The following is a 19,667-nucleotide window of genomic DNA, read 5'->3' as shown; positions in this document are numbered from 1 at the left end:
ATACGTTAATACGTTAGGTTAGGTGTTCGGTTGCATATTATGTTACGAACGCGCGCGCGAAGAGGGCGTAGATGTCTCTCCAGATGTCCCGCCTACCTGGGGCCGGAGGCCCCACCCACCTGGGCGGAGCCCAGGCAGTGGGCGTGGCCCGTTAGGGCCACGCCCCCCCCCCCCGTCGCAACCAACTTTTCGGATACCCCGCCCCTTTCCGAAGCCCCGCCCCCTTTCCGAAGCCCCGCCCCTCCCCTCCCCGAAGCCCCGCCCCCGACTCCCAACATTTGCGCATGTACACCCCTACCCTCATCGCGCATGTGCGCTCCCACCATTTTCCCACCGCTCACGCATCGAAGTCGATACCCTCCGGAGAGCACTCCACAACATTCAGTTCGAGAAGTCATCTCATCGAGAGCAGTCCACTCCACAACAAGGCAGTACGTTCCAACGACCAACTTGATATTTGAGTAAGTAATTAGGAATGTTATTTTTTATATCAACTAACTTTGTATTATTTCTTCTTTTTCAGAATGGCAACCAATACACAGGAGGTGAATAATGCTGTGGCGTCTATTCTGCCGGTGTCCGCTGACCAGGAGGAGGCAGCATCTTCGAGAGCGGTGACGGTTGACCAGCCAACCACTTCGCGTTCGCGAGTTAGGTGCAGATCTTCTAGCCCTGACTTATTCGAGGAGGAGGAGGAAGTCAGGGCTGTGAAGAAGGTTTGCCAACGACCTGCAGCAAAGGTTGGTCCTATTTCAAAGTACCGAGCTACTTGCAATAGGACTAATCCTTATGCAGGTAGTTTTTCGACCTCTCGTAAGAGGGCCTCCACACCAGCAGCAGCACCAGCAGCAGTGGAAATTCCGAGGAGTCCTTCTCCGGAGTTGGTGATATTGTCGCCGTTGGTGACGCGACTACCACCGCTGCCAGCGACACCGGCGGATCCTGAGGTGTTGGTGCCACAGCCTATCGGAGAGGTTAGTGAAAAGATGAGTGTTTTTCTGCAGAGATGCAAGAAAGCAGAACGAGCTGCCCGATCTAGCGAGGCCGCGTTGGTTACCATGAAGCGACAAATGGCTGAAATGGATAACCGACGGAGGGAACTCCAAAAGGAAATGGCCGAAATAGATCGGAAGTATGCATCTCTGCAGGAAAGGTGTAAAGCAGAGACCTCTTCGATAAAGCTGTACAAAAAAATAGTGACAGTTATGGACACTCTTTTTGTAGATGAAGTGTAAATATAAGATTAGTTTTAGGTTAGTTAGGAGTATTTAATTATGGTAGTTTTAAGTTTATATTTGTTAAGTTTATATTGAATAAAGGAAAAGGAAGTGAAATAAAGGGTGTACACTGTTTTTTGGTTTGGTACACATTGAACAATGCGATGGTTGGAGCATTTTTCTTCACTTCCTCTTATTATTATTATTATTTTTTTTATTTCAATTCCAAGTTCTTCTAGACAAATACCTCACATCAATTTTTGTGTTCTCTAATCACTTGTAAATAATTTCATGTGAAGAAAATTTAAAAAATAAAAAATAGACATGTTTCATAGTGAAATCGACAAGTATATTTCATTTGTATTTTATCCATTCAAGTATCTCTTTCATTGAATATGTCTTATGTCACTTTGCAATTTACCCCTACTCATTGAATATGTCTTATGTCACACTACAATTTACCCCTACTCAATGTTCCACTCCTCTCCCACTCCCTCTCGAAAGTATAAAAGTAGAAATCATCTGATGAAACATTCAGTTGATCAGCTAGCATCGAGATGGAACCCGATTCAACCTCCGAACCCTATAGCTGCCCGGATCAGGGGTACAACTTCAATTACTGGGATAACAGCCAGGTACAGGTTGTCTCTTCCACCACGGAACCCCACAGTCCGCCATACGAATACCGGGATCACGACATCAGGATGCAAGTTCAACATGTCACTGGCAGTGACGAAGGACACTTGGATGACTCGGAATATCCAGATCCTGACGGATGGTGGGACCCTGCTTATGATGACATTGTCCCAATGAGTAGCGACGACGACGATGATGACGACGACGACTCTGGTGATGATGCTGATGACGAGCTTGACGTTAGACGTCCTCCACCATCCCCTATCCTCATCGAGGATAGTCCTCCGCCATCCCCAATCCTAATCGATGATGATGTCCTCAATTCCGATGATGACATATAATCATCTACTCGTCCATCATTTCCTTTCCTTTCCTTCCACGGAGTACACACTTTTTGGTTGGTGTACACGAGGCACTGCGAGGCTGGGGCAGTGTCTTCCTCCCTTCCTCTCCCTCTTATTAGTTTTTTTTTCCATAATAATCACTAGAATTTCTCCTAATAATCGCTCAGAGTTTCATTCTTGATGTTTTCGAATCTCAAACACTGTTCTACATTTCACCCCCTCCATTTCATTTCTTCCAATATAAATATAGCAACAATCCCAGTTCTATATCATTCTTCCACAATGTCGAGTACAGGACCCATCCAAGTACATGAAATAGATTCAACGTCTGATCATTTGAGTACAACCTTCGCTCAATTTCTGCAGCGAATCTATGATCTTCCTGATGATTTCGCAGAACGAGTGGAACAAGGTATTCAGGACGACATAGATGCTGTTGACGATAATAATGCGGATGATGTGATTAGTATATCATCTGATTCAGCTGATTATGACGACGACGACATCATGAGTATATCATCTGATTCAGATGACTACTATGAGGATGATATCATTAGTATATCATCTGATTCAGATGACGATACCATAATTACTGTTTCTGATGATGAGGAGCGTTAGTCCATATCATTGCATGGATTAATAAAAAAATAACAGCCCTTTTCAGGGCTACAATTAAAGACTGAAACAATAAAAAAATAGCTCTTTTCAGAGCTACCATTATACTTTCAAACAGAAACAGATTCATACCATTGTTAACATTATAATCTCAAACGAAATATATGTATGTGAAAGTATTCATCATTATATGCATATGAATGATTGACAAATGCCAACTTCAACTTTCATTTAAAGTAGTACTCATCATATGCATAGATATTCAATGACTATCAAATTCCAAATTTCGACTTTTCAGTCAAAGTAGTAATTTATTTGTCATATAATGTATAGATATTCAAAGACTAACAAATTTCCAACTTAGACTTTTATTAGTCAAAGTATTCATTTGTCACATAATCTATGAATACTAATACAACTAACTACTGTTTGTGTGAATAATGTAGCCCTGAAAAGGGCTGTTGTTTTTTTTTTGACCAGTAGGTCCACGGTTATTGTGCCACAGGTTGGACATTATTACATATAATACATGTAGATACTCGGGTGAAGTTTGTTAGTGGCCTCTCGCAAGCTTCACACCAATTCTGTCCCATTTCCATAATTGAGACAGTGTTGTGGGTGTTGACATGGGCATACCACCCTCCATTATTGTTTCTATGCGAATAAAACCGAAAGCAGCACCAACATAGTTTTTTTGTTCTCTCCATCTATTGTGCTGATCAATACGTATGCATCCAATGCACAATACAAATCCAAGGGATCTTCCAGTGTCTCACTGACATTGAGTGTTCGCATACCGATCCTCATAGCACCATCACCTTCAGTTGTGTCAGCTTCTATCCCTTCATCATCTCCTTCTTCATCCATGACCCTCTCAAACTCCATCACGTCATCATCTTCGTCGCTTTGGTTGGCCTCGTTTTCAACTTCGTCTATCTCATCTTCATCGACTCCAACATCTTCTGCTTCAACTATTACTTCCTCTAGCGGAACATTGACATCCTCATCATCTGATTCGTCTATCCAATTGTTTTATCAACAGCAGCTATTCTATTTAATGCAGCATTTATTTTTGCAGAATTCATCTTGTTGTTGTTTGCTCACAGTTGTAGAGAGTGAATGAATGAACTCTAGGTTTGCAAGTCAACTTATATAGGAGGTGATGCGACTCCCACTTGACTCGTTTAGAGTGGAATAGTAGGAGAAGTTATCCCACTATACTTCCACATGATGTTGATTTGTATAAATAGAGATCGTAGGTATAGGAGAGAGCATTCAGAGTTTCTGTAAGTCATCTCTTTATATTTCTAATCGAATTAGTAAAATGCCGTTTCCAAAAGAGTGGAATGAAAAACCAAAAGTGTGTGTCTACCCAATGATGATTGCAGGGGCTATTGTGTGCTACTTTTGTCAAATAAGTAGACCTAAGGATTCAATCAATCCATGTACTGGTATGTGTAGTGATTGCGTGTTGCGGATTCAACTATCGCCTCCTTCTCATCCACCGAAGCGAACAAAATCGGATTATCGTCAACAACAGTTACAGTGTCTGAAGTGTTCCGAACCTATAATATTTAACAATATAGGTATCTGTATCTGTATATATATCTGTATATAGGTATCTGTGGTACCTGTGCTGCCGTTCCAACTCCACTGCAACGTTGTTTGCGTTGTGATACATATTCCATGAATTGTTGGAATCATGTATGCAATGCATGTAGAAGTACTTGGGATCTGTGTGAGAAGGTTGGTCAACTCTACCCCAATAGGAGAATCCATTTTTTTCAATGTTGGTGTTTGACGCACGAGCAACAACTATTGAGGAATAGAGTCAAAGAACGTTCCACATCCACAGAGACATATTAACATTTTTCATTTTTTATTATCGTTATTGTCCTCTATTATTAATAAATATATATATATATTTTGAATTTATTTGTATTATTTTCTAACATTTAAAAATACATGCATGCAACACAAAGTTTTCCTCTTAAATGACAAAGATTGTTACATGCGTGAATAGTTTAGTGAGAGAGCGCATGTGCCAGTTGATGGAAGAGCGCATGCGCTAGTTTATTTTCTTCTATAAATGGTGAGGTCTCAGTAACATCATCACCTTTCCTATCCACATTCTATTGCTATCACATATCATTCCTCAGACCTTAATAATCATGAGCTCTATGCCGCTATTGATTGCTGAAGATGGTTCACCACTTGTTGATATCGATCAGACTGATTTTGAAAATATTCCAGTATTACATTTATCGAGTCAAGATTCGATAAATGATTTTGATATTAACGACTTCGTTAACTTTGCAGATGTGCCAGAACCAAATGAGCAAATTATTATTGAAAATCCGATCGTTTCGCAATTATCATCACTCAAACACTCTTCATCTACCCTTCCTCTTGGTGTTGATAAGAAATCTAGAACAATCAAGAGGAAGGTTACTAAGGCATCTTCATCGATTGTCACTGACTTCAAAGAAAAGAAAGAATCCAAAAGTGTTGTGCGACAGAAAAAACCCGCAACGAAAAGTGACAGATCGAAGAGGAAGCCAAAAGGTACTCCTGAAGAAATGAAGAGTGATTTGAAAGCTGAACCGCTATCTTCTTTCAGTCCCCTCCATCGGTTTGGGAAAATGAAAAGGAAAGCAAAATGCCGTCTTGTAAAGGCACAGATGACTATTGCTGAACTTGAAAAGAGTGAGCGAGCTATTAATGCTAATAATGAAACTCTTGAAGCATTAGATGCCAAGATTGCATTAGCGAAGGTTGAATTGGCTAGAATGTCTAAAGATGCTGATGAACTCCGTTCAAAAATTGGTAAAGATAAGCAATTCCATCAACGTTCGAGAATGCAAGCTCAGGCTGAGCTTGAGGAGTCGACTAAGCTTTATGAGACAGCATTATCAGTGAGAGATAATTGGCAAAAAGAGTTGGATACTGCATTTCAAAGTGACGGCGATTAGTTTTGGGAATGATAATGTGTTTTCAATATCGTGAGTTGAAAAATATAAGCGGGAATGGAGTATACAATTAATTTGGTTTGGTATACACAGAACATTGCGAATGGCTATGGCAATGTTTACCGCTGCAATATTTTTCAGTTCACATACTTATAATTGAAATGAAAACAATAATGAACTTTAATATTACTTTATTCATAAAAGTCACTATTATATACATTTAAACCATATTTGATTCATCAATCCAAGAATTTTGTTCGCTAGGAAGGCCTAACCACTTTACATATACTTTATTTTTTCTTCTCTTCAACACCTTCTCAATCAGATATACGTCAGGATTCTCGGTTCGTAATAACTCTTCTTCGTAAAAACATCCTCTAATCGGCTGTTCATTCATATCTTCAAGATTATAAGTCGTTGGGATGGTTTTATTAATTTTAACAATCTTGAATAGCTCCGTGGTAAAATTCGCAGTGTAAGACTTTTCAAAAATATGTTTGTATTTACTTATACGTACAATATCATTTAATTGGAATTTGGGTTTACTTTGTCTTCCTCCAATTCCATTGATACCCTTGAATTTTAATTTTGTTGTTGAATCAACATTGATGGGTGCCATACCTATTGTACGATGAACTTTATTATTATATCTACTAGTTATAATTGGAAGAATATCAAGCCATTTGTGGTGACCTCTCATCGAAAATTCCTTGTAGAGCCATGCCTTTATTGTACGAATCACTCTTTCTGCTATAGCTGCCTTCTTTGTGCTAAATGTTGAATAATGATTGATATTATATTCTCGCATGAGAGATGAGAAGCTTTTATTGAAAAATTCTTTCCCTTGATCGCTTTGTATGTGTTTGGGGGAGTATTTGGCTTCTTTCAGTACATGTTTCATTGCATTAGTTACTGTACTACCTGTTTTATCTTTAACTGCTACAGTCCACAGATATTTGGAGTAACAATCTATCACTACAAGTATATATCGGTATCCTTCATTACTTTTTGCATAAGGTTGCAGTTCAGCTAAATCTATTTGCCATAGATCTGCAAAACCTTTGATGGTGGTTATTCTTCTACGAAAATTACGTCTTGCAGGTTTATGTAATTCATTAACAACTTGTCGTTTGACATCACTTATTTCATTAGTCATTCTATTTCAATATGATTAAAGAGAAAAGGTGATAATGTTACTGCATTGAATGATGATGTGACAGTGATCATTACATGTGAATATGTTAATATATTATACCTTCTTCACGTAATTCTTCAATTATTGAAATTATTTCATTATCATGTCCGGTATGTCCGGCTGACTTTCAAGCTACCAATAGTCGTAGGCGAGCAACTAACTCTTTCGGTGAATTCCAGTACACATAATTCACAGGTTTAGAATTATATATTTTCTCCATTTTCACTCGTTTGAGTGCTCCACCAATTTTACTTCTACTTCTTATTGGATATTGTCGTGAGTCTAATAGAGGTTTGATAACTTCACGAAATTTTTTAGAATTTGTATTTTTAAAACCATTCTTCAGATGATATTGTTTATATGGAGCATTCGTTATTTTCAATATTTTGGAATATACTTGACGAGTTTCTTCATTATCAACATCTTGTGGATTCTTCAAAAAAATCATATCATACAATTCTGGACTACCTGCGCATTCATATTTTTTCACTTTATTAGCATCCCAAAATGAAATGTTTCCATCTTTGAAATTTACCACTAGACTTCCCATTTTCAGCTTTTGTGTAATTGGATCCATACGTACGCCAAATGTTCCATCATATGCTGGATTTCTAGATTTTATATTATTCAAATGTTTCATCAAAACATCTTCACCACTTTCATTCATAACAGGTGAGATGTCAGGATCCGAGGAATCGATGTGGGACGATGATGGTGTTTCGAATAGAGTTGTTCTCATATCGTCTTGAAGTGTGCTCGTGTCACTATTCACAGATGATACACTACCAAAAGATTGTTTTCTTCCTATTGGAGTACTCATGGGATAATTTGAAGTAGATTGAACAGTTCCATGATTTGATGATAACACTGGTGATTTAGAAGTAGCGTTTGATGATAAAACATTCAATGGTTTCATTATGGGCTCATACAATCTTTCAAGTGTCGTACGATTTTCAATATTATCATTCTTGATAGAGTTGAATTTCTGCCTGACAGCTTCTGTTGTCTCTACTAGTTGACGTTTCAAATTTATTTCATTGTTTTTATTTTCAGGATCTTTTTTTGTATTCATAATGCCCTTTTTTTGAATTAAAGCTTAATTCGTTGGTGAAGTGACCACTACAATATTCAGTGATCGAATAAGTTCCAAAAACAAGATCATGGGTATATAAAACTATCGAATCCTTTGCGATATCTACCTTCATCTATTTTTCTATCCTTATCAATGACTAGAAATCCATATTGGTCCTCCCAGCATTTAACACACATCAATTGGAATTGTTTGAATGTTACATCGGGTGAAACATGATCTGAATAAATGTGATGTAAATTCGTCTCATCTTGTTTGAACATTATAATGAAATTGGTATCGTCACGCACTAACTGTTTGGGTACCCGTGAATATGTCTGTGCTAGATAAAAACAATCAACATCCTTATGACGTCCCATACAGAAATATGATCTAATAATATCTTGCTTTTCACATATCACATCATCGAAAATGAAAACAGAATTAGGCTTAGCGTCGGAGGGTTCCACTATTTCTGCATTATTGCTGAATGTATAAAAACCTAATCCTTTTATAGGTTCCAAAACACTTCGCAAGTACTGATATTTAGGTTGATTGAGTGATTTCGAATAGAGATACACATTTCTAAATCTCAGTCCTTGTGGATGTGTTAATAGTGATATCATTGCATTCGTCTTTCCACAATTTGAAGGTCCTATAATGAGTCCTCGAACTGATGATGGAAGTAGTGGACCATGTCTGAATACCCTTTGTCCATTCAATCCACAACCAAATTTCTCATCTAGATTATCTACAGCAAACTTTTCTTTCTGTTTTACAATGCGCATCGTGCCGTGGTTGGAGACTATATAAATGTTATTAGCTTATTCATTTCAATGTGTACCATCAAACGAAACGGACGTATTGAAAGTGATCGTAAAATTAAAAGAGGTTGTGGTTTTGTTAATGATTTAATAAACAAACTTCCTTTCGAATTACATCTACCCGGAGGTTATCAATACTGTGGACCGGGTACAAAATTGAAACAACGTTTAGCTCGTAACGACCCTGGAATCAATAAATTAGATATTGAATGCAAAAAACACGATATTCAATATTCTAAGCATCCATCCGATCTTGCAGCAAGACATTTAGCCGACAAAGAACTTGAATACAGCGCTTGGGATAGGGTTAAATCGAAGGACGCGAGTATTGGGGAAAGAGCAGCTGCATTACTTGTCACCAACATTATGAAAGCGAAAAGACATATGGGCATGGGTTGTAGTACCAATAAGAAAAAATGTAAGAGGAAACAAACGAAGAAAAATAAAATTAAAAAAGTTGCATTTGGTGCTGGGATAGTCCATAAAGTGCGAAATGTATTGAAGAAAGCTGGTGGGAATCAATTTGTGACGAATAATAGCAAAAAAGCTATCACTGTGGCATTGCAGGCGGCACGTAAATACCTTAAAGCTGCCGGTGGAAAGAAGAAAATCCGCACACCACGCATAATTCCTGTTCCCAAGATCGGTGGACTTTTACCATTGATACCAATTTTTGCTGGACTATCCGCACTAGGAAGTTTGGCGGGAGCCGCTGCTGGTATTACCAAGGCCGTGAATTCGGCAAAAGCCAGCAGAGCGGCTTTAATGGAAGCCAATCGTCACAATAAAACAAACCATGGAAGCTGTAGCATTAGGCAAACGCGGAAGTGGAATATATCTCAAACCATACCGTAAAGGTTTAGGACTATATTTAAAACCATACAAAGCCACAAACAAAACAAAAAACTAATTGAACCCCTACCTCAGAGGCCTCTTACTGATCTCGATCTCAGTTATTATGCACAAAAAATGAAAATTCCACATTTTCGTGGTGTTTTTATGCGTGATAGATTACCATCTTCAGGTCCAAAACAAAACGAGACAGCTATTGTTAATTTAGATGGAATAAGTGGACCAGGAACACATTGGGTGGCATATAAAAAATGTGGGAAAGAAGTCACATATTTCGATAGTTTTGGAGATCTACCCCCACCATTGGAATTGACTCGATTCTTTCGAAAATGTTCGAATGTAAAAATCAAATATAACTATGATCGACAACAGAAATTTAATACAGTTCTCTGTGGTCACTTGTGCTTGCAGTTTCTCTCTAAATAATTTTCCAAATAAAAATGGATTCAACACCAAAACTGGATCGGGAGGCTATCAAGGGAATGGGGTTTTCACTTAGAATGTTTTCAAAATATGGTACCTTGAAAAAAATGGATAAAGTGATGCTTGCAAATATGCCTAAGGAAGTGATACTTGCATGTGTTGCACATGAGATTGCATATGTTTGGGAAAAGTTGCCTAAGCATCTGCAAGATGACATCGATATAATGAAACATAGATATTGTTATGAGCACCACCACCACGATCAAAATTCAGAATCGGATGTTAATGACGGTCCTATACCTCGGAAATCTATGTGTTGTATTTGTAATATAGAGGATGTGAATATTGGTATCAATAAAAATGATACTTATTACAATACAACACCTTCCAAAAAGTGTAAATTGTCTCAAATATGCTGTTGCTGTGTACAATAATAAATTGAAATGTGTTTCAAAATATTCATCAGTCATGTCACGAAAGTTCGAGCTACAAGCTGTCGGGACAAGTGTCTTGAGTGCGGATTTTTTTCCACCAATTGAATTGGATAGGAACAGTCGTTATGGATTAGGACTTTTGGGATTCTATGGGTGCAATACAATCAATAATATAACTGAAGCTAATAACTTAGTTAGTTTTAGAATCAGTAATGACAACTCATCGATACCCCAAAAGTTGACAATTGAAATTCCATGTGGTGCTTATGAAATAGAAGAGATCAATGCCGTCATACAGAAACATATCATGTTCAGATTATTTCATGATAAAAAACCAAATGATGTCGTTGCAGATGATATTTTCTATCTACACGCCAATAATAATACATTCAAATGTGAAATGCGATCCAAATATGAAATTGATCTGACACATCCAAATTCAATAGCAGAAATGATGGGGTTCGCTCATGAAATATTTCCACCAAATCAGATACATGAATCATCATTACCAATAAACATTACAACTGTGAGACTTATCCGCTTAGATTGCAATATAATATCTGGTTCATATATAAATGGTGAAGAATCCCACATTCTTTTCTCATTCGATATTGATGTTGAACCTGGCTACAATCTCACTAAAGAACCACACAGTATTATATATATGCCTGTCAGTCCAGAAGGTCGTCAATTGATTCACAACATTACAGTGCGTATTTTGGATGAAAAAAATAACCTTATCGATTTTGGAAGTGAAGAAGAGATTTTCATTATTTTGGAATTGAAGAAAATCGAATAACTGTTGTTATGGGTTTCATTTATAATAGACAAAATCGCATTGAACAATCCCAAACGAGTTGCACTATCAAAAAGAAAGGTGTGCATAAAAAGAAGCTCATTCCACAAGTGTATGCTAAACAGTTAGCACATAACGCTCTGTCTGTGAGTGATCTTAAATTTTTGAAATCGATTGGATTGAAAGTGAGAAAATAACAATGGTGCTCGAAACAAACAATGAAAAGTTGAATATATTCAATGAACCAGTGCTCGATCATTCTCTCATAAGTTTACATGAGCACACATATAAGCCCTATGGATCACCGCTATTCAGGAATTCGGATGAAATCAGAATTGCAATCAATAATCAAGATGTTATACTAGATATTGCCGAGAGCTTCATTTACATAGAAGGTAAATTCACCCCCAAAGATGTAGCGAAAACATGCTATCTCTCGAATAATGCAATTGCATTTCTCTTTGACGAAATTCGTTATGAAATGGGTGGTGAACAAGTGGCTGTTGTTAGAAAACCTGGGATAACATCTACAATGAAAACCATGATATCATTTGGACAATCTCATGCTAACACATTATTGACATCTGGTTGGGGACTTTCACAATTGAAGCAAGATATCTTGGATACAAACAGTCATGTTTTTAGTGGAAAACTACCACTGAAATATTTGATGGGTTTTGCTGAAGATTACAACAAAAGTATCTTGAATGCCAAACAGGAATTGATTTTGATTATCGCTCGATCATTCAAAAACTCATATATAGGTGAGGTTGATGCTGATTTGGAAATAAATAAAATCGAATGGAAAATAAGGCATATTGTACCAGATGATAAACACAAGCTCAAACTTTTGAGTAGAATAAACAAAAGCGGTCTGAATGCCAAAATCAAGTTGGCGTATCGTATGTGGGACCTCTATGAACTACCATCATTACGTGGGACTTCTTCAGACATATGGGCCATCAAAACAACTAACGCATTGGAAACTCCTCGTTTTGTCATCATCGCATTCCAAAGTACTACCACATCTGAAGATAGAACACAAGATATTACAAAATTCACAACTGCTGATATCAATAGTATTCGAGTATACTTGAATTCTGAAGTTTATCCATATGAGCGTTGGAATTTGAATTTCGATAAAAAACTTGATGCTCCTGCTTATTATGCTTTTGAGAGTTTCCAGCGAAGTTATTATGATAAAGATATGAGTGAACCTCTGATGGACATTGGACAATTTAGAGAGAATCCACTATTCGTCATCGATTGTTCCCATCAACCGAATGCAACAAAATCATCAACTATTGATATAAAGATTGAGTTTGAGACGAGGAAGACCAAGTTTCCAGACAACACTAAAGTATATGCATTAATTTTGCATGATACAGTTTTAACATACAATGCATTGGATGGTTCAGTTCATAGCAGATATTGACACTTTTTTTTCACTCTATCATGTACTGTTTTATGATCTTTTTTTTTTTTATTTGTAACTGACTTATATCATGTATTGTATTTTATATCATATTTATTGTTTTGTTATCATTTTCTATTGTATTTCATCAGATTTAAATAAATAAAACATGAAAATAATACAAAGTTTTTTATTTGACATTATTTATGATTTACAGGAACATACAGACTATCTAAAATAACTTCTTCCTCATAATCATCATTTTCGCGACCATCTTCAATTTCCTCTCGATTTTCATCATTCAATTCAAAGTGATGAATAATCCATTCTGGCAAGTATGGTTGGAGGCTATACAGGAATCTTCTTAGGTTCAGTTCAATCATAACCTCACAAAGTTGCCACAATTCCAATTCATTATCCAAAAATTTGTTGCAAACTTCTGCACCACTCCAATAGTTCTCAGCATCACGAAGGCATAATTCGATTTGTTTTTCATCATAGCATACACTCATATCATAAACGCTTGCATGTTCGGCTCCATCACCCAACACCTTCAATTTAGACGACAAATGTTGAACCGATGATTTGAGATCTACAATATCGACCCAATCTTGACTTGCGTACTGCATCCACATCTTCAAATGGTGGAACTGAAATCGAATAAAAAAAACAATAAGCAACCTCCAATTTTTCAGTGATATAATACTCACATTCCCATTTTACTTGTAGTTACAAAGTGAGTGTATTCAACTAAGTTAGTAATGTTTATATTTCCATATAATTATCATCTAATATATGAATATTAATAAAACAATAAGAAATTCATTATAATTACTATTATTATTCAATCATATTGAATTTGACTAGAGTTATCGTTTTCACACCAAAAAAACTTTGTAAGCTATGACCTAAAGAAATTCACTATAAATTATTACTATTATTCAGTCATATTGAATTTGACTAGAGATCGCGTTTTCATGCCAGCAAAACTTTGTTGGCTCTGTCCTAAATACATCATCGTATATTTACCACCTGATGAGTTGATACAAGATATATCGTCATCACTGAATTGCAACGAAATACGTTTTGGTAGCCATGTTTTAAATAATTTATCATTGCTCACATCTTGCAAAGTTAATAAAATTGATTTACCAAATCGTGTAGAATAAGTTGACATATTTTTAATTATGTACACTTCATCAATTGGCAATGATGATAAGGCCTTTTGCTCTAGTATTTCAACCTCCTGTACAATCAAATTATTAATTTTATTCAAGTCTACTTTTGAAACGGACATGATGAAAATATATATGAAAATATAAACAATTTCCAACAGACAAATACACTCACCGTCTTCCTTCTATTACGAACTGAATAACACTCTACCAATTGCTAACTGCTGCAGATATATTCGTCTACTGATTTCATAGTGTGCCAGGCATTTCTTTTATATTAAACAGTGTGAGTCACCCCCACCATGAAACCGTGAAAGATTCACATTGCTAGTTGCTATCCACTAGAGATGCCTGACGTCACAGCCAAGCCCATCTCCCAACTTGATGCGATAACAGTTGCCGGTACGAGCAAGCAGTGGTCGTTGCGGTCTCGGAGAGGGTAGACGCTAGGCAGACAGTCCTCGGCTGCCGTTGTGTCACCATCGATAGCGGGGCTAGAGCGAACCTTCATCGCTTCGGGAGAGGTGAGGGCAGACCGATGAATACGCATTACTCTGCCACACGTCGTGGAGTGAACATGTCGCTCTCTAGCCGTTGAACGGTTATTGCTGTGACGTCACTCCACTACTAACTTGGTGCCCTAACACCGATGGAGCATTTATTACTTGGAGGATCTTCGAAGTATGCAGACGTATGTTTGTACATAGACAAACAAGCACATGATGAAACCCTGTACCGTGCATTCTCCTACACACACACATAAACACACAAAATCTCATATGAAAAAAAAATCTGAACGATCCATGCACCAGACACTTCAAGGTCACAACGCCTTGACTTCACTGCACAACAAAAAAAACTTCACCAAACAACAACCAATAAAAAAAGCAATTAATACGTCATAGTGGTGGGGGGAGGCCGAGAATCAGCTGTAAACAACTACTGATTAGGTCCGCAGCGGGGCAGGGGCCAAGTATATGCTCTGCTGTTTCATCGTTTTCCAAACATAAATCACATACTGTCTTCCGACAGTTCGAGAATCTGCATATGATGATTCAGACGACAGTAAACTGTAAGGAGTCCTGTTAGACATCGTATTACATCCCCACTGTAGTCCAACAACTGTTTGATTTCAAGCTTCGAAGAGTGAATGAACGCCTTGGAGTGAGCCAATCCTGAAAGATTTTTCCAGGAGTATTTGAATCTTCTTGCCATATAGGTATTCAATGTTCATTTAACGAAACCTGTAGGAATGCCAATGACAGGGTCTGACCCGATGAAGTTACTTGCATCAATGGAGTCAGCAGCCTCTTTGCCTTCCATTCTGAATTCTAGTCTGAATTCCAGGAATTCAGACTAGAGAAAATTTGTTGAGGTTTTTTATTGGAAAGAGTCGTTTTTGGCAATTTGCCACCAACCTGAACGTTGATTGGTAATAGACAAGAGCTTCCATCGTCACTTGACTGTCCGAGAAAATATTTTTATTGACTTGTGTGTTAGGTTGGATTTTACCAATCTCTCCGCACCCAATTCAATAGCATAGATTTCCGCTTGAAAAACAGTCACATAGGCCCCTAGGTAGGTTGATATCTCTATCCTGGGTCTGCGACTGAAAACACCTGCACTAGAGCCCGAAGGTGTTATCGATCCATCTGTGAACCAACAAATATCTGCTTTTGAAATTTCCTTCTCCCGAGGGATTCAATCCTCTATACCCAATAAAAGTACTGTATAAGGCAGTTGGTAGTTGACAGTTGGAGGTATGATGTCAGAGGTCATTCCCAGAATACTGTGACCTTCATTGTCAGCCAGCATCAGATTTCTCTGTACAATTGTCGATGCGTACAAGTCTATATGCAGTCTATCTAGCCTCTCTCTTGACAAAAATGTGAAGAAGAGGTAGTTCTAGAAGAATCTCTATGGCCGTTGATGGTGTGGTACTGATGGCACCACAGATAGCCAAACAAGCTTGTCTGTGTAAGCCAGAGAGCTGCGCCTGAGCCTTTTACTGTCAAGCCACCTGGCAATTGCCCCATAAGTGATCATTTGTCTGACAATCATCACATATATCCAATGAATTTGTTCTGGACCTAAACCCCAAGTTTCACCACAAATCCATCGACATGTTCATAGGGTCAGTCTGAATTTGTGTGAAACGTTTTCTAAATGAGCGTTCCAGGTGAGATTTTCATCAAGGGCAATGCCAAGATATTTCATCTCCGTTTCAAATGGAATGACCCCACCATTGAGGGAAAGTGGCGTTAGATTGTCCAACATTCTCCTCCTGGTGAAGGGAATTATCACAGTTTTACTGGTGTTGACAGACATATGCTCTCTCTGGCACCAACTGTGAACCACATTCAACGTACTTTGGAGGATATTACACGCTATCCTTCCAATCAAGTACCTTAAATACACTGTGCTAGATCAATATGATCCCTCATAGCATATAATTAAAACGAGTATTTCCAAAGACATCACAGATTTGAAATCCAAGGACATAGCGGTTGCGGCAGTACCGACCGGGGGGCTGGCGACGCGTGTCTATAAAAAGCGCGACGGAGACCGCGCTATGCCCTATATCAATTTATTAGCAGCGATTGCACTTGTTTATATGTATATTTCCTTTTCAAAGTCGTTAAACTTTTATATAGCTGGTTACAGTATTGCAGGGAAGAAGTTGGAACGTATACAATGTATACGAGATCTGGGTGTTGTGATGGATAAAAAGATGGAATTTCATTTACAGTACCTACGAACACATATCTAACAAAGGATGAAAATGTTAGGATTCATATGCAGATCAACTAAAGATTTTACCAACGTTTTTACTATTGAAATACTATTCTTTGCATTGGTTAGATCATCGATTTATTATTGCACTTGTATCTGGTCTCCAACTTACTTTAACTACAGTTATGATATTGAGAAAGTTCAGAATACATTTCTTAGATATAGAATGGAATAGAATAGAATAGAAATTTATTCGTCACTGAAGTTATTAGAAAAAGGGGTACAGAATGTATAACTTATTGGACTCGTCACAAAATATGATGTAAATTTAGTATTTAGTCTACATATAGAAATCAGCACGTGAAGAAGTATAAAAAACAAATTCAGACATATATAAATTACAACAATCAGTTCTTGTCTCTAGAAATTCTTCTAACGAGTAGAATGTCTTGGATTCTGAATCCTCAGATCGGCAAGATCAATTTTGCTATCAAACAAATCTATAAATCTATTATAGCAGAGAATACCTTTATATATGTGCGAATTTGGCCCAATGGTTAATCTTGAGTATGGTTGATGTGGGTTACCATATTTTCTTGTATCGTATTTGTGTAAACTGCTATTTTTAAGAATGGAATTATCTTGTGTTTTAATATTCAGAGTAATTTGAAATATATATAGTGAATACACTGTGAGAATACCTATCTTTGAAAAAATTGATTCACAAGATGTATTAGGCTTGACTCCAACCATGCTTCTAATGATTTTTTTTTGTAAATATCTGATTTAGGTAGCTTGAGCTACTCCAAAACATCAGGCCATAACTGAGTTTTGATTGAACCAATCCATAGTATGCCAATTTCGGAGTTTCAGTTGATACAGTATTTTTCAGTTGTCTTAATACAAAACAGATTTTACTCAGCTTGGTGGTTGTTTCGTATATATGATTTTTCCATGTCATTTTAGTATCCAATATAAACCCCAGAAAGCAAGCAACATCAGTCTGCTCAAACTATGATTTACTCTTATTACTAGAATTCCTATACATATTTTTCGTTAGAAACTGCATGAAGCATGTCTTTTCCAAATTCACCACTAGACCATTGTAAGTACACCAGTTATAGAATTCATTCGTTATACAGTATTGGCTCTAGGTACCATATCACACATTGATTTTTCTGAGATAAGAAAATTGGTATCGTCGGCATACATAATTATATTTTGCGCACTGGGAAATGAGTTAATCATATCATTCATAAAAATGATGAAGAGTACTGGGGCCATTATTGAACCCTGTGAAACGCCCATATTAATTGGTTTTTTATCGATTTATGTATTCAATACTGCATTCTGTTTTCTATTTTTCAAATATGCTGTAATCCAGTCATTCGCAACTCCTCCTATTCGATATAATTTTTCTATCAAAGTATCATGACTCACAGTATCAGCCCTGCTTGAGTCGAACTATAGAGCTGTTATGTTTTATTTGTTGTTTAAATAGTTATAAATATTTTCAGAGAGTTCTGCTACTGCTGTTGATGTTGATTTATTTTGCCTAAATCCGTGTTGATAATTCAACACTTAATTACGGTGTTCTAAAAATTTGTTGAGGCGGCAATTGAAAGCAAATTCGACAATTTTTGATAACTGACTTTGTAAGCAGATGTTTCTATAACTATAAACGTCATATTTGGATCCTTCATTTTTATATATAGGTAGGTACTGATTTGGAGGTTTTCAAATTTGTTGGGTATTGTTCAAAGGTAAATATGTTGCCTACAAAATGAACATGCCAGCTAGAAGTCATTCGCTCTTTGAAATTCGCTCTACCATTGGATTGCTCAAACTCAGTACAAAACGGGCACATGCAGACATATTATTCCTACATAAATTGTTGAACAACGAAATTAATTGCCCAACTCTTCTCTGTTGAGTCAATCTACATGTTCCCTCTAGGAGGACACGTAACAACCAAACTTTCAGTCTCGATTTTCATAGGTGTAACCATGGAAAACAGTCACCTTTGTCCAGAATTCTATGAAATGCCAATGGGATCAATATTGCTTTTTTCACATATCTCAGAGCACTCTTAGATATACTCTACATGGTATAGATTTATAGGTACGACTATTTTTTTTATCAGAATTTCATTTTAATTTTTTCTATGTAGGTTGATTTATTAGATATATAGATACTAGAATAGTTAACTTTCTAAGATTAATATACTGTACAAAAATTGGGGGTTACCCGTTGAATAAGTAAATAAATAAATATTTTATGTCAGCATTGCACCCGTGCGAAGCCGGGGAGACTCGCTAGTAACCATTTCAAATCGAGAGACAGGTCTATCAAATCTGGAGCAAGACTAAATGTAGAGCATTTGAGCACGGGTGGTATAAGTACAAATAACCTCGTTAATTTCAGATTCCAAACTATCCCTCCACAAACTGCATCTGACTAATCTCATATTCACGTTAAAGTGTTCCAGTGCGAATGATATTCAAAACTTCAGACAATTTAGATGAACTTATGGAATTATTCCGAATGAGTATAACCTGGAAGTGATGCATGAGCTATGAACTGACCTTCGACCACCTTCCTCGCTTTCCGAGACATCTGCAACTTTTCGAACGAAACAGCCATTATTCGTTGCCAGTCCACGCCTCAAGTAAATGTCCCCTTGTTCCGGCCAAAGTTTATATAAACTCCGTAAAGCTGGCCGTAATGGAAGGTCCATGGGCATGAATATCAATTAAAACACATAATGGTAACGACCAGCACAGTGACCGATCTGGGTATTTGGTGGAGCCGAGTATTTGATCCTGATAAAGGAGGTCCTCTTCGTGACCCTTGCGAATCTTGAATAAGTGTGGACACGAAAGCCGAAACGGAAGTTTGCTCTTTGGACTAGTTAACCTCTGATTAAATATGGATTCGCTACTTGGAACTTTGGTTTCTGAATATATATAAA

The 19,667-nt window shown here is 37.2% G+C and overlaps 2 protein-coding genes across 4 annotated transcripts in view; both read left to right on the top strand.

The window, feature by feature from the left end:
* LOC111507021 (neurotrimin) overlaps nt 1-19,667 on the top strand; it is a 404,616-nt gene that overhangs the window by 155,441 nt on the left and 229,508 nt on the right. The window lies entirely within an intron of this gene.
* Nucleotides 217-2,301, top strand: LOC141480904 (uncharacterized). The gene is made up of 2 exons (XM_074171639.1): nt 217-461; nt 524-2,301. Exons 1-2 carry the CDS (start codon nt 310-312, stop codon nt 1,233-1,235), a joined length of 864 nt encoding a protein of 287 aa, XP_074027740.1. The 5' UTR covers nt 217-309; the 3' UTR covers nt 1,236-2,301.

This window comes from Leptinotarsa decemlineata, unplaced genomic scaffold, assembly GCF_025532065.1.
Source record: "Leptinotarsa decemlineata unplaced genomic scaffold, Ldec_3_MD MMD2_tig00000026_RagTag_RagTag, whole genome shotgun sequence".
NCBI lineage: Eukaryota > Metazoa > Arthropoda > Insecta > Coleoptera > Chrysomelidae > Leptinotarsa > Leptinotarsa decemlineata.
This window is presented reverse-complemented; position numbering and strand designations above follow the sequence as displayed.